This window comes from Enhydra lutris, unplaced genomic scaffold (assembly GCF_002288905.1).
Source record: "Enhydra lutris kenyoni isolate GAN:26980312 unplaced genomic scaffold, ASM228890v2 scaffoldscaffold47, whole genome shotgun sequence".
Classification (NCBI taxonomy): Eukaryota; Metazoa; Chordata; class Mammalia; order Carnivora; family Mustelidae; genus Enhydra; species Enhydra lutris.
Genome location: NW_019154131.1, coordinates 12398725 through 12414660, shown reverse-complemented (window position 1 = coordinate 12414660; position 15936 = coordinate 12398725). Strand labels below are relative to the sequence as shown.

Here is a 15936-nt window from a genome sequence, read left to right as displayed (position 1 = left end):
GTGGGTTAAAACCTCTGCCTTCGGCTCAGGTCATGATCCCAGGGTCCTGGGATCAAGCCCTGCATGCTCAGCAGGGAGCCTGCTCCCTCCTCTCTTTCCCTGCCTGCCTCTCTGCCTACTTGTGATCTCTGTCTTTCAAAAAAAAAAAAAAAAAAATCGTTAAAAAAAAATGTTAACCAAAAATAAATAACCCACTAAGTAAATAAATATATATATCTAATGGCCTCCTGTGTATCACCAGACCATATAGGTCTCTAGTCATGGTAATGATGGTACTTATTAACCTTAAGCCTCCGAGGACAAGGACTATACCTTGTGTAACTTCGTACCCATTGTGTCTAATACCACAGAGTCTAAAATAAACATCTGAAGGATAAAAAAACAAAAACAAAACAAAAAAAAAACACACCTCACTACCAACAACAACAAAAAGGTACAATTCCTATGTTAGACTATTAGGGAGTCAAAAATGTTTTTAAACATTTAATCCTGTTATAATGAAATGGTAATTGTACAAGCAGTTTACAAATTTATATACTGTACATTTCCAATGACAGATATATATTCTTCATTTTCTTTTTATATCCGTATACACACACACACACACACACACACACACAGTCACATGTAAGGCTCAAGAGTGTAAGCGCCTTGGGGGCTAATATCAGGCCTCCTCCTCAGGTCTTCTTCCACCATCATTTGGACTGAAAGCAAGGCCAAGCACTGGGGCTAAGATCTAGTTTCCTTATATCCCCTCACATCCATCTACAGATGTCTAGAAGAAACCATTGGCAGAGACCTCTCTACCCCCCCATATTCAACCTGCCACCACTACCTGCCTTAAAGTCACTGGAACTAACCTCATTATGATTATTATGATTATTTTTATTATGATTTTTTATTATGATTTATGTGGGTCACCATAAGAGCCCTAAATCCTGTATCAATTTTTATGAAATCATCATACTCTCATGCTAGTTATGAATTATTTTTAAAAAGAAAAGACAGAAACCCCAAAAATGAGCTGTATTATGCTAAGCTAAATGAGTCAGTAAGAGAAAAACAAATACCACATGATTTCACTCATATGTGGAATTTAGGAAACAAAACAGGTGAACATAAGGGGGCAGGGGGGAGAAAGGGAAGCAAACCTTAAGAGACTCTTAAAGATAGAGAACAAACTTAGGGTTGGTGGAGGGAGGTGAGTGGTGGATAGGATACATGGACAATGGGTATTAAGGAGGTACTTATTATGATGAGTGCTAGGTGTCATATGTAAGTGATGAATCACTAAATTCTACTCCTGAAACCAATGTTACACTATATGTTAATTAACAAGAACATTTTTTAGTTTACTAGTTCATTTTATTTTTTATTTAAATTCAATTAAATAACATATATTATCAGTTTCAGATGTAAAGTTCAGTGATTAATTAGTCTTATACAATACCCAGTGCTTATTATATCACATACCCTCCTTAATGTCTAGCACCCACTTACCCCATCCCCCACACCCCTCCCCTCCAGCAACCCTCAGTTTGTTTCCCATAATTAAGAGTCTCGTGTGGTTTATCTCCGTCTCTGATTTCATCTTGTTTTATTTTTCCCTGTCTTCCCCTATGATCCTGTTTTGTTTCTTAAATTCTACATATGAGATCACATGATGATTGTCTTTCTCTGATTGACTTATTTTGTTTAGCAAAATATCCTCTAGTTCCATCCACATCATTGTAAAGGGCAAGATTTCATTTTTTTGATGGCTGAGTAGTATTCCACTATATATATATATACATATATATGTATATATATATGTGTGTGTGTGTGTGTGTGTATATATATATATATATATATATATCTTCTTTATCTATTCATCTGTTGATGGGCATCTAGGCTCTTTCCATAGTTTGCCTATTGTGGAGTTGCTGCTATAAGCATTGGGATGTAGGTGCCCCTTTGGATCACTACATTTGTATCTTTGGGGTAAATATGTAGTAGTGCAATTGCTGGAAACTATATTTCCATTTGTATTTGTAACTTTTTGAGGAACCTCCCTACTGTTTTCCAGAATGACCGCACCCGTTTGTATTCCCACCCACAGTGTAAAAGGGTTCCCCTTTCTCCACATCCTCATTAACATTTCTTGTTTCCTGACTTGTTAATTTAAGCCATTCTGACTGGGGTGAGGTGATATCCCATTGTGGTTTTGATATGTATTTCCCTGATGATGAGTGATGCTGAGCATTTTTTCATGTGCCTGTTGGCCATTTGTATGTCTTCTTTACAATTTTTTTTTAAGATTTTTAAGATTTTTTAAGATTTTATTTATTTATTTGTCAGAGAGACAGGAACAGCGAGAGAGGGAACACAAGCATGGGGAGTGAGAAAGGGAGAAGCAGGCTTCCTGCGGAGCAAGCAGCCCGATGTGGGGCTCGATTCCAGGACGCTGGAACCATGACCTGAGCTGAAGACAGACGCTCAACGACTGAGCCACCCAGGCGCCCCTGTATGTCTTCTTTAGAGAAATGTCTGTTCATGTCTTCTGCCCGTTACTTGATTAAGAACTAAAATTTAAATAAAAATTTGGGAAAAAATTGGGATTTTTAAGGAAAAAATAAAACTGGGAGACTATCTACACAGAAAACCCAGAGGAATCTATAAAACATATTAGAATTAATAAGGGATTAACAGGGTGGCTGGATATAAGATAAACATTTAAAAATTGATTGCGTTGCTATACACAAGAGAAAAATCTAACAAAAAGTAGCTAAAATAGCAACAAAAACATAAGCTACTCAGAATCTAATAAGAGACAGTAGCTATCACATATCTAATATAGAGATATAAGACCTCTATGAATAAAACTACAAAACATTTTAAAAATGCATTAAAGAAGACCTCAACTGAAGTATATATATATAGCATATTTAGGGGTAAAAAGATATAAAATACTAAAAATGTCATTTTTTCTCAAACTAATCCTCATAAGGTTTTTTAGGGAACATGATAGCTGATTATGACATTACATTGAAGAGCAAAGGATCAAGAATATTCAAAGCACAGTTAAAGAACAATAAATTAAATAGATCTATCATATCAGATAACAAAACTCATCATAAAGCTATAGTAAGAAATACAGTGTTGTTATTTCAGAGATCACAACAGAATACAGAGCCTAAATTAGACCCACTTAAATATGAACCCATATATCCATGAAATAAAAAATGTCAGAGGAGGGGGGCCTGTGTGGCTCAGTCAGTGAGGAGTCTGATTCTTGATTTCAGCTCAGGTCATGATACCAGGGTTGTGAGACTGAAACCTGCATTGGGCTCTGCACTGGGCATGGAGCCTGCTTAAGATTCTCTTTCTCCCTCTCCCCTACCCACCCACCCCCCTCTCTAAAAGGGGAAAAAAAAAAGAGGAAGCGATACAGATCACTGAGAAAAGGAGTGATTATTAGCACAATAAATAATGCTGAAGCAAGCAGATACCCAGATTAAAAAAAAAAACTAACTAAATTGAATATTCTTTACAATAAACAAAAATCAATTCCATATAAAGACTTATATGTAGAAGTCAGAACTATAACACTTTAGACAAACATATAGGAAAATATCTTCTGAGCTCAGGATAAGGTAGGATTTCTTAAACAAGAAACAATAAACACACACACAAAAAAGAAACAATAAGCGCAAAGTTTAAGAGAAAATGATGAGAAATTCAACTATAATAAAATAACTATTTTTCAAAAGATACTACAGAATATGTGAAAAGACAAGCTGCAAGCAAGAAGATATTTGCAACAATTATAATTGAAAGCGGAGACTGCTCACTGATCTCTAAACTCCACTTCCTCTTTTTGGAAATGGACACATATTTGTCAATATTTGGGGGTTCATATTTCCCAGTCTTCTTTGCAACTCTTCACCAAACAATGCTGGCAGAAGTAGTATGTACCACTTTGAAGCCTTATTCATAAGCACTTCCTAAATATGATTCTCTAGGCCCTTTTTCCTGTCTTGTTGGCTGGAGTAGACATGATTCCAGGACAACTTTGATAGCCATGTTGAAAGTTAATGGATCCAAGAGATGAAAGGAGCCTAGATCTCTAAGTCACTTTTTAGAAGCTGAAAATCCAAGTAATACCCACACTGGATTGTAACATAAATAAGCAATAAATTATTTTAAACCTCAGAGATTTGGGGTTTATATAATACAGAAGCTCACACTATGGTCAATAATAATACAGCCAACAAAAGATTAGTATCTAAAACAAGGAACTTCAACAAAACAACAAGCATTCTAATAGAAAGAGGAGCAAAAGACACAAACGGGTATTTCATGTAACATAAACGTAAGATGCTCAAGCTCATTAGACACCAAAGAAATACAAACTTTGAAACTAGAATGAGATACTACTTTATCCCGTTTAAGAATGTAAAAAGAAGTCTATCATATGAGACAGCCACTTTGGCAAGCAATTTGGTATTTTCTTGTAATCCTGAACATTTGCATACCGAGAACAGGCTATTTCACCCTTAGCAATATATCCTAGAAAAAATCTTGCATATAGGGTTATGGACACATGTACTACAAAATTCATTGAAGAAGTGTGTAAAAATTCCTAGAGCTAAAATATAAAAAAAAAAAAAAAGAAAGAAAAGTTCATTGACAAAAAGAGTTGATAAATGAATTGTAGCCTATTCATTAGACTGTTCCATAGAAGGGGAAACAAAGTACAGCTACACTCAACAGCAGTGAGTTATCTTACAAAAATAAAATTTAAAGAAAAAAATCTAATTGTGGAGAATAATATACAAAGAGGATGATTATTTTCTTTCAAGAGACAGCAAGCACATGTGAGTGGTTGAGGGAAAGGAGGGATGGGGGAGGGGTAAAGAGAGAGGGAGAGAGTGAGAATCCTAAGCAGAGTCCATGCTCAGCACAGAGCCTGACAACATGTTCAATCTCTGGACCCTGAGAGCATAAGCTGAGCCAAAATCAAGAGTTGAACACTTAACCAACTGAATCACTCAGGAGCCCCAGAGGTTGATATTTTTAAGGTTTAAATAAAGGTAATACCAAATGATATATTATTTTAGAAAACAGTTTTAATAGGCAGGAATTAATTTAAAAAATTAAGGTTATAAAATAAAAATTGTATCTCCCATCCAAGTACTAACCAGGCCCGACCCTGCTTAGCTTCCGAGATCAGACGAGATCGGGCGCGTTCAGGGTGGTATGGCCGTAGACTAAAAATTGTATCTAAGAAAGTCATTATCGTTAGGGAAAATAAGTGAAATGGGATCGAAGGAGAGCACATAGGTAGCATCAAGAGTATTCATTGACAGCTTCTGGCGGGTACACAGATAACACTTTTTTTTTTTTTTTTTTTGATGGATGTCAAATATTTAGTGATAAAAATTTTTGAAAAAAAGAAGAACATAAGAGAAAACAACATACAGAAAAACAATTTTCTGCCACTTAGGAAAGAAAGGAATAGACTATCAGTGAAACAAAATAAAAATAAACAAGCCTGTGGTTACAATCACAACTCCAGTCTTGTGGTCTGCTGTTAACCACACGAAGTGACTCTCATTCACAGGTAAATAGAATAAATGTAAGGCTTAGGTTCCTCTGTTGTCCTCTACTGCAAGTTATTTCTCCAAGGCAAGAAACTGTACTTTGGCATGAGAAAGATAAACAAGCACTGTGAGATAAGAACAGTCATTCAGAATTCAGCTAGTTAAGAGCAAGGTGCTAAGAAATCAAAGGTCACAGGTTTCAATCCCATATGAACCAATTAGCTTTGCCCTTTTCTATGGCAAACACTGTCAGTTGGTTCACTGATAATTCTGATTATAAGTGATCTCAGGTAGAAGAGAAGATAAATCACCACCAATATAGGAAAAAAATTTCAAATTTACTAACATGACATAAAAAGTGTTTTTTCTATATAATGATATTAAGACCTAACTAATAATAACCTAATTATTACTCCAAATGCCCACCAGCATTGCCTCATGTAATCTTCATAAAACTCCTATGAGGTAGGTACTATTATAATACCCATTTCACAAATGATAAAACTGAGGCTAGAGAAATTAAGTAATTTGTGCAAGGTGACAAAGATAAGGGATCTAGAATTTAGGTTATCTATTACTCTAAATGTAACCCTCAAAAGTCATGCACAAAAAATCCCACTATAAAAGCATTTGAAAAAGGTAAATAGGATAGGAAAAATGGAAGAATAAAATATTCCTAACATTTCCCCTCAACTTGCCCATTTAGTCTCTTATTAATCAAAGGGTGATCCCTGGACAGCTATCACAGCATCATCTGGGAATGTGAAATAAATGTAGAATCTTAGGCCTCAGTCTAGACCTACTGAATCAGAATCTATTTTAACAACCCCTTACACCAAGTGACTTGGATATATATTAAAATCTGAGAAGCACTTACTTAGACTATTCTCAGTATCCAGGACATACCACACACTCTCACCTCAGGGCCTATGATAATTTGCTTCCACCAAGGTAGAAACTCCTAAATAATTTTCAAACTGACATGTAGTCCACTTTCTCTGTGAAAGTGCTGACAACCTTCTTCCTCTCTATACAAGGCTCCCCATAAAGCTTCTTTCCACAAAGTTCATATTATGCTCATACTTCCCTTATAGCCCAGTTTATAATAATTATTTTCTTGTCTGCATAGCCATCTATAAAATTCATAAAAGCAGACTGTCTTATTCATCTTTGTATTCTTTCACTTTAAACCTGGCACCTAGAATAGAGAACAATTTTAATAAATATTGATTATGTCATGGAATAATACATGAATGAATAATGAATGGATGGATGGAAGAATGGATGAATGAAAAGATCACTTTAGGGATGCCTGGGTGGCTCAGTAGGCTAAATGTCTGACTCTTGATTTCAGCTCAGGTCATGATCACAGGGTTGCAAGACCTAGTACTGAGTCTGTTTGAGGTTCTCTCTCTTTCCCTCTGCCTCACCCCCACCCCACCCCCCAAGCACTCTCTCTATAAAATAAATAAAATCTTAAAAAAAAGATGAGTCTATCAGACTAAATTCTAAAGAAGGGTTATAAAGATTATGTTACTAATTGGTGGAAATCCCGAGTCACCCATTGTTCTTCATTCCTATTACTAATACCCTGATTCAGAGCTTCCACTTCTCTCTGTATAACTTCAGTGTCCTCATTCCTGTTATGAGAAATGCTAGAATATTTCTTGCCTTGGAATATGGCAAATCTATTTGTCTACTTGTAAGGCCTGGAAATCACGGATTCATTTTTAATTTCTCCTTTCTTCCTAAACTTCACATCTATGCCATCTTCAAATCTTGTGGATTCTACTTTTGAATTATTTTTGAAATCAAAGTATGTCTCACTACCTGATCTAAGTACTCCCTGAGTTTCATCTTTACCTTTACAATTTCCTCTTGAATTTGTTTCCCAGTTCCCATCCTTGCCTTCCTGTAGTCTCCTTTCTATACTGCAGCCAGTCTGAGCCTTTTAAAACTGAAGCTAGATCTTATCAATCTTTTGATTTAAACACTCCAATAGGTTCCATGTTGCATTCTATTCAAAACACACCAATGGATTTCCATCTCACTCAGTGTAAAATTGGTTTCCTTATGGTGGCCTAACAAGGCCCTAAGAGACGTGAGCCCACCTCTCCTCTTACTCCTCTGAGGTCAACTCTTACTCCTCTCCCCAGAGCTCTCTCAGATCTACCCACACTGGAGGAGTGCTTAATACAGAAGGGAAACACAGAATTGCAGAGAAGAAGGAAGAACACTCAGGTGAATAAAAATTCTATATGAATACTGATTCTTTAATGACAGTAATGATAATGTCTTAGAGGGTAAAAATGCATGTAAGATCAAAATATAAGACAAAGATAGGAAAAACAAGTGAAAAAATATAGGAGAATGTATTAAGTTCCTTGCATTGCATGAAGTGATTATAAGTAAATTAAAACTCACTCTAAAAAAGTTACAAGACTAGGGAGGAGTTCCACTTAACAATAATGGCTGAGCTGATTCCATCAGATTAAGTCTCCTGCCTACAACTATTTAAACTCTTGAGGAAAAATATAAAAATAACTACCTGAAGGTAACAGAGAATAATCAAACACAGGAAGAATCTGGATGAGAATTAATACTTGGAAAACAGAACAACACTGAGTGACCTTCCCCTTTTTATGAACTTTGACCTGAAGGAAGACCATAACAGATAGTACGTGCGAAGGCTAAAATTCTAGTAGAAACGTACAAAACAAAGTTCAGACCTGCCACTGCAGCCAGAAAGAGGAAATCCAAGAAAAGAGAGAACCAAAACTATGGCTGTTTGCTCAACTCTTCATGTACTAGGCAAGACCTCTAAACAAATAAGGTTAAAAGAACATAAGAGCAATTTAATTGTACCCACCTGAAGGAAAACAGGGCTTAGAGTTTAAGTCTAACCTAGTTACATTCTGATTAAAAACAAAACAAAAAAACTTCAACACTTACATAAGTAGTACAGCAGAAACCAGAGTATCTAAACATACCACTCACAATATACACTACACAATCCTAAATTATTAGGCACAGAGAAAACATCAGTATATGACCCATATTTAAAAGCAAAGGAAAACCACTAGTCAACAAACCCAAGAAGTTCCAAAATATGGAACTAAAATATAATGATTTTAAAGGATCTGTTTTAACTATTATAATAAGGACCTAAAGAAAAATGTTTGTAAGATATGAAAAATTAGGAAAACCCCACAGATATATGCCTAATACAAAAATGAAGCAAATGAAAATTCTAATACTGAAACATACAATATTTAAAGAATAATTCACAGAAAAAACTTAAAAAGCAAATTGGGGATAACAGAAATGTTAGTTAATTGAACATAAATTAACAGAAGTTAGCTAATCTGAAGATACATAGATATTAAAAGATTTTAAAAAATGAAGAGAGACTTGCTGATCTAGGGGACAACACTAAAAAGTCTAACACAAGTGAAACAGGAATCTCAAATGCAGAAAAGATGATTGAGAAAAATAACTGAGGAAATCATGCAACACTTCCCCCTAATTTGGTCTAATAAATAAATAAATACACACACATTTTTTCAATTTTTTAAACAAAAATCAAGAAACCCAGCAAAACTATAAGAAGGCTGATTACAATGAAAATCATACTTGGAAACATCATAGTTAAGATATTTTTTAAAAGAAGCTAGACAAAAGTGGTACATCACATTTAAGTAATAATGAAACAAATTCTTCTGACTTATCATCAGAAACAGCTGAGTCTAGAAGACAGAAAACTGAAATTTTTAAATTTCTCTTAAAAATATATAAGCAGCCAACCCAAAAGAAAGAAAGAGGGACAGAGGAACAAAAACAGGATAAATTTTTAAAAAATGATAAAACAGCACACCAAACTCAACCATGTTATTATATTAATTCTAAATGGATTAACACTGCAGTGAAAAGGAAGAAATTGTCAGAATGAACAAAAAATATAGGACCCAACTATGTACACTTTAACATAAAGACACCTATAGGTGGAAATTAATAGGATGGGAAAAGGTATACCATGTAAAATGTAACCATCAAAGAGTTAGATAGTCTCCAGTAATGTAAAATTGGGTTTCAAGCAGACAAAATATTACTATAATTAAAACTAACAATTTATAATGACAAAAGGTTTATTTAATCAGAAAGACCTATCAGAGGGACATTCTCTCTCAGCAAATGACAGAAAAACTGATAAAAATATTAAATACAAAAATCATTAAAGACAGAAGATCTGAACACTACCAAATACAATGACATAATTAATACTGATATTTAACACTCCAACCAAAAGCTGCAGAATACAAATTATCTGCAAATAGACATAAACCATATGCTGATGATACAACAAGTCTCAATAAATTTCAAATACAGTAATCATAGAGAGTACTATCTCTGACCACAATAGAGGTATATTAGAAGTGAATAGCAGTAACATATACAAATTGTCCCTGACTTAGAATAGGTTCCGTGTAAGATTTTTTTGGCTTGACTGATATCATTATCAGTACACAGAAGGTTCTTGAAAAAGAATAAAGTGACTTACCCTATCATTTCAAGAGTTACTATAAAGTGACATATATGAGTAGATATTTTTCGGGACTCTATTCTGTTCTACTGATTATTTTGTCAATCATTATGCCAACAGCACACTATCTCAATTATTTTTAGCTTCATAAATATGTCTGAAAATCAGGTAGTGTAAGTCCTCCAATTTTTTAATGAAATTTGACCTCTTCTAGGTCACTGGCCTCTGACCATTCCCTGTAAAAGCTTAGAATTGCCTTACTATCATCTTAAAGATACACTGTATACACTCAATACCTCTTAATGAAAAAACTTTAATCAAACTATGAAGAGATGGGAATAAAGGATATTTTACCTTTAATGTGATAAAGGATATTTACCAAGAAACCCATAGTACACATGGTGTTTAAAGGTGAAACATTGTCAGGTCCAAAAATAAGCAAAGTCAAATGGTGGTTACCTTTATGGAAGTAGCTTGCAATGAACCTCAAAGAGGTTTATTACAAAATGGTAATATTGTATATCTTGATCTGAGTGGTATTTACAGGGATGTGTTCACTTTGTGAAATGTCACAGAGTTACACACTTATTGTTTGTAAACTTTATTATTTGTATGTTATATTTCAGTAAGACTGTTCATGAAAAATTTCAAGTGCTTTTTCCTGAAACTTTATAGATTAACCTTAAAGTTATATTTAAGTACTAAATGCCAGCATAGCCAAGACACTTTAAAGAACAGTAAGAAAGTAAGAGTACATCTACCAAATATAGAGACTTATTAGGAGCTATACTAATTAATATAATATAACATTGTATAGGAATACAGAGAATACAGAGCCTAAAAAGAAACTTTTAAGTATACTGAAGTAGAATATATGAGAGAGGTAGCCCAGGACTACAAGGGGAAAAAAAGGGTATGTCAACAGGGTGAGCTGGAAAAACTGATTAGTACTGGGGAAAAGTAAATAAATACAAATGGATCCGTACTTTATACTATACATAAAACACCATCCTAAATGAATCGTGAATATAAATGATATAAGCAAAGCTTTAAAACTTCTTTAAGAAAACAGAGGTGTTAGGATGCCTGGGTGGCTCAGTCACTTAAGCGTCTGCTGAGGTCATGATCTCAGGGTCCTGGGATCGAGCCCCACATTAGGCTCCTTGCTCAGCAGGGAGCCCATTTCTCCCTCTGCCTGCTGCTTCTTTTTCCCCTGCTTGTGCTCACTCTATCTTTCTTTCTGAGAGAGAGAGAGAAAAATAAATTAAATAAATAAATAAATGTAATCTTTAAAAAAAAAAGAAAACAGAGGTGAAAATCTTTCTGTCTTTGGGGTAGGAAAGGACTTCTTAAATGAAACAACAAAGCACTAACTATAAAAGATTAATTTGTCTAAATTAAAATGAAGACTTTCTGTTCATCAAAAGACTCATTAAAGAAAAGATGAGGTATACACTGAGATAAGATATTTCACTTACTAGAGATTAATATCAAGAATAAAGAACTTTGGGGGCGCTGAGGTGGCTCAGTCGGTTAAATGGCTGCCTTCGTCTCGGGTCACGATCCCAGGGTCTTGGGATTGAGCCCCACATCCGGCTCCCTGCTCAGTGGAGAGCCTGCTTCTCCCTCTCCCTCTGCCTGCTGCTCTGCCTACTTGTACTCTCTATCCCTGTATCAAATAAATAAAACCTTAAAAAAAAAAAAAGGAGAAGAAGAAAAATAAAGAACTTTGGGGCACCTGGGTGGCCCAGTGAGTTAAGCCTCTGCCTTCGGCTCAGGTCATGATCTCAGGGTCCTGGGATCGAGCCCCACATCGGGTTCTCTGCTCAGTAGGGAGCCTGCTTCCCCAACTCTCTCTGCTTGTCTCTCTGCCTATTTGTGATCTCTCTCTGTGTCAAATAAATAAATAAAATCTTTAAAAAAAAAATAAAGAACTTTTATGAATCAATAGGAAAAGAATCCAGTAGAAGAATGATTAAAAGATGTAATTAGATGTTTCACAGAAGAAGGCATACCCTTGGCCCTGTAATCATTTGAAGATGTGCTTTATCAGTGATATGCATATGTAGATCAAAATAAAAAATCATACTTGAATTCGTTAGTTGCCAACAAACTATGAAGTCTGACAATACCAAGTGTTAAAGAGGATGGGAATCAGCCAGATGTCTTAATATACATTGTTGGTGGGAGTAAAACTGATGAAAAAACTTTGAAAAATAAGTGAAAGTAACATTTTCACCCAAAACCCAGGATTTCCATTCCTAGATACATGTTCCACCTAAATGTATGCATATTTGTCCAAGAATCATGCATGAAAATGTAAGTTGCAGCATTATTCATAATAGCAAAAACTGGAAATAACCCACTTATCTACAAGTGAACATACAAGTAGATATGATATAATCACATAAAACAGAATATTGTAGATCAGTAAAAATTTTAAAAAAGCTATACCAAACAACATAAGTGACCCTTAATAACATAATGAGAAGTCAAAATTGCCAAGCCACACTTTAAGACAGTGGCAGAATTGGGACTAAAAGGTATTAAGTATCATGTATCAGGCATTATGGCAACTACTTTATAAGACTTCCTATTATATATTCTTTCCATTCCACTACCTCATTCAGTTTAAGTCTCAAAATGGGCATGAGCGATTTATTCACTGTTATTATATTTCAGTCAAGTGTTTCATCATAATAACTATGCCAGTTATACCCTGTATTTCTATGTGCATTTCTATATGAATCTGTATTATATATAATATTCATGTCTACAAAGTATAAGAAAATAGCACAAAACGAAACAATCTACCAAATCTTATATTCCACTATACTAATTAAACTTTTTTTAGTCAATTGTAGGAGACAATTTAATATGATATTGCTTGGGTAACATTTTTAGAAAATGTCTCTCACCTGTTCCAAGGGCTCTGAATCACTGTCTTGCGGTAAAGGATAGGGTGCTCCTTGTGATTCCTGAAGCTTTTCTTTTAATTCAACATTTTCTTGTTCTTTTTGAAACAGCTGATCCTGAAGACTAACAACACTTTGCCGGAGCATAGCTTCACTTGATTTTGTGGTTTCAAAGCAAATATGTAATTCATTGTAAAGCTGTTTCAAAAAATATATCCACATCTATTAATAATCAATTAGTAGTCACGTCTATATAAATATGCATACACACATATACATATCTATAAAGACTATATATGACATACTACTTGCCCTGAAGTGATTTTAATACTCTAGAGGGGAAACAAGCTATAAACAGATGAAAAACTAAATAATATAATCCAATAGCAACATAAAACTACAACTGACATTAAAAAGGCAGTAAGTATTACTGGCCAGTACAATATAGGAAAAGTGTGCTAAATTCCTAAGAAGGATGAAAACACTTTAAAGCTAATTATATATTCAACTTAGAGGACTTTATGTAAAAGAAAGGACCTGAACTGAGCTATGATACTATTATAGGAACTGAATGAAAAAGTCATTCCAAAGGTGGCAGAAATGTGAAGACATTAGGTACAGTTATAAGAAGGGAGAGAAAGGAAGCATAAGCTCTATCAGTAACTGAACCCAATATATACATCTGAAAGAAAAACCAAGAGTCTTTCATTGAGAGTTCATTAAGGTTGACTGATACATTCCCATTTTGTATAAATTAACATCTACGGCTGCAGCAGGGGAGGTGAGGGCAGAGGAATAGCAAGAGACAGTCACGCAGTAAGAGCACAGAGTGTAGACTCCTGGAAGGTGCACTAGTTCCTGCAGGCAACAGGGGGTCACTGAAGACCTTCAACAGAGTATGATACAACAGAAGCAATGTTCTGAAGGCATGACAGATAACTTTTCAATTTTTTAACTCAAGGAAACACGAACTTAAAAATTTAAAATGAGAATTTATTAATACTGTGAGACAGCATATGGTATGTATGTAAGTGGTTTCATGTACAGTCACATATGGTTAACAATGGTATTCCACCAATACTCATGAACTTACATGGTAAGGAAACTCCTAACTAATGATTGTGATATGAGGCATAATTCAATTTGTGGTAACTAATTCACATAAAGAATGTATATTTGCTGATGACACTGGGAAAGTGACCCAAGAATTAAGACTTTTTTTTTTTTTTTTTAAATAAGGCTAATAGTGAGATAGTGATATCTTTATAACAAAAGCAAAATCCCTCAGGGTTTTTGCTCCAATTTGAGAGTTTGTGAAATCCCCAAGTTCAAAATGATGTAGCTAATACACTAGTTTTTTAGGTTTGCTCATCTAATTGAAGACTGGGAGAATCTTCCATTAGCTGGCCTTGCCTCATGGAAGAAACTTAACTACACAAAAGATGGCAGAGTACTTTTCTGTATATATGCTATACTTTAATTTTTTAAACTGTAAAACTTAATAAGTCTTGTAAAACCTCTTTTCTTTGCTTTTTCTTAGACATATACCTTGTCATAAACATAAGATTGGCCAAGCCATTCCTCTGACACAATATGCCCAATATTCTTTTTATGTTCTATAAGGGATTGTACCACTATGTTATTATAGTTATTTCAAATAATCCATTTTACTTTATAGCCAATGTCTAAGCAATTTTTATAAAGGAAAGTTGCCATTATGATTTATATAGAATTTCAGGACATGAATTTGTACTTTCCCTCCCAATTACCTTTATACCAGGGAGTATGTCCAATGTCCTGTCCACAGTTGATACCATCAATCTAGGAGGGAAGAGAGAGTAGGAACCTGACCACTTTGAGGAACAATGAAGAGATCAGAGTGGGCCTTATAGTAACCTACCTGAGCTGTGTTGCTGCTTTCATGATTGACTTGAGGTGGAAAAGAAAAAAACAAAATGTGGAGAGAAGAGCTAAGGTGTCTAGAGAGATTTGAAGCTAGGATGAATGAAGGTCTGCCTAACAGCATACACAGTCACTTACTCAGTTAAAAGATTATGTAACTACTTTCTCTCTTACTTGTATGCTTTCTTAATACTAGCCGGCTTTTAACCAGCACAAATTAATCTTTCTGGAAGAAAATAATACAAAAAATAAATATGTAAATATTTAAAATAATAAAGAATTTACAAATAGCTAATTATACCTCATTTTAAAAATATTTTAAAAAGGGGCGCCTGGGTGGCTCAGTGGGTTAAAGCCTCTGCCTTCGGCTCAGGTCATGATCACAGGGTCCTGGGATCGAGCCCCGCGTCGGGCTCTCTGCTCAGCGGGGAGCCTGCTTCCTCCTCTCTCTCTGCCTGCCTCTCTGCCTACTTGTGATCTCTATCTGTCAAATAAATAAATAAAATCTTTAAAAAATATATTAAAAAAAGGATTTATAGATTTCAAACATTTGACAGTCTCACGAACATTGGTTGTTGCCCAAGAAAAACTCATAGTTTTCCTTCCACTTGCCCAAAGTACAGGAAGAGTGATAGCATGTGGTCAGGATTGAGGACCAATTTACTGACCATTAGTGTCAAGGGTGTGATATATTTCTTTAAGTGTCATGTCTTGGGAACTTTCTTCAAAGTTAATAAGGCTCTGGGCCTATTCATACATGAAAGAAATCTTTGTCTTAAAGTCTCTTCTCTTGTCCTCTCTCACGTCTCCCTCCTTTCTTGCTTCTATAACAATGGAAGACTAACTGTTCTCTTCTAATGTTCTCCACTTTGTTCTCTCTGTCATGCAATTTACACAGGTGTACTCCTATTCAGCTGTCCTGGCTTGATCTGATATGACCAGTGGGCAACTCTAAACACTTAGGCAAACGGTCTTTCTCTGAAAATATCCATTCTTC

General features: G+C 34.9%; 1 protein-coding gene across 2 annotated transcripts in view; it reads right to left on the bottom strand.

Moving 5' to 3' along the window:
• Positions 1-15936, bottom strand: part of LOC111156613 (centlein) — a 288532-nt gene that overhangs the window by 146193 nt on the left and 126403 nt on the right. For both annotated transcript variants that reach the window (XM_022517606.1, XM_022517607.1), the window contains exon 8: positions 13041-13235. In XM_022517606.1, the coding sequence (XP_022373314.1) occupies positions 13041-13235 (195 nt within the window). The remainder of the gene's footprint in view (positions 1-13040; positions 13236-15936) is intronic.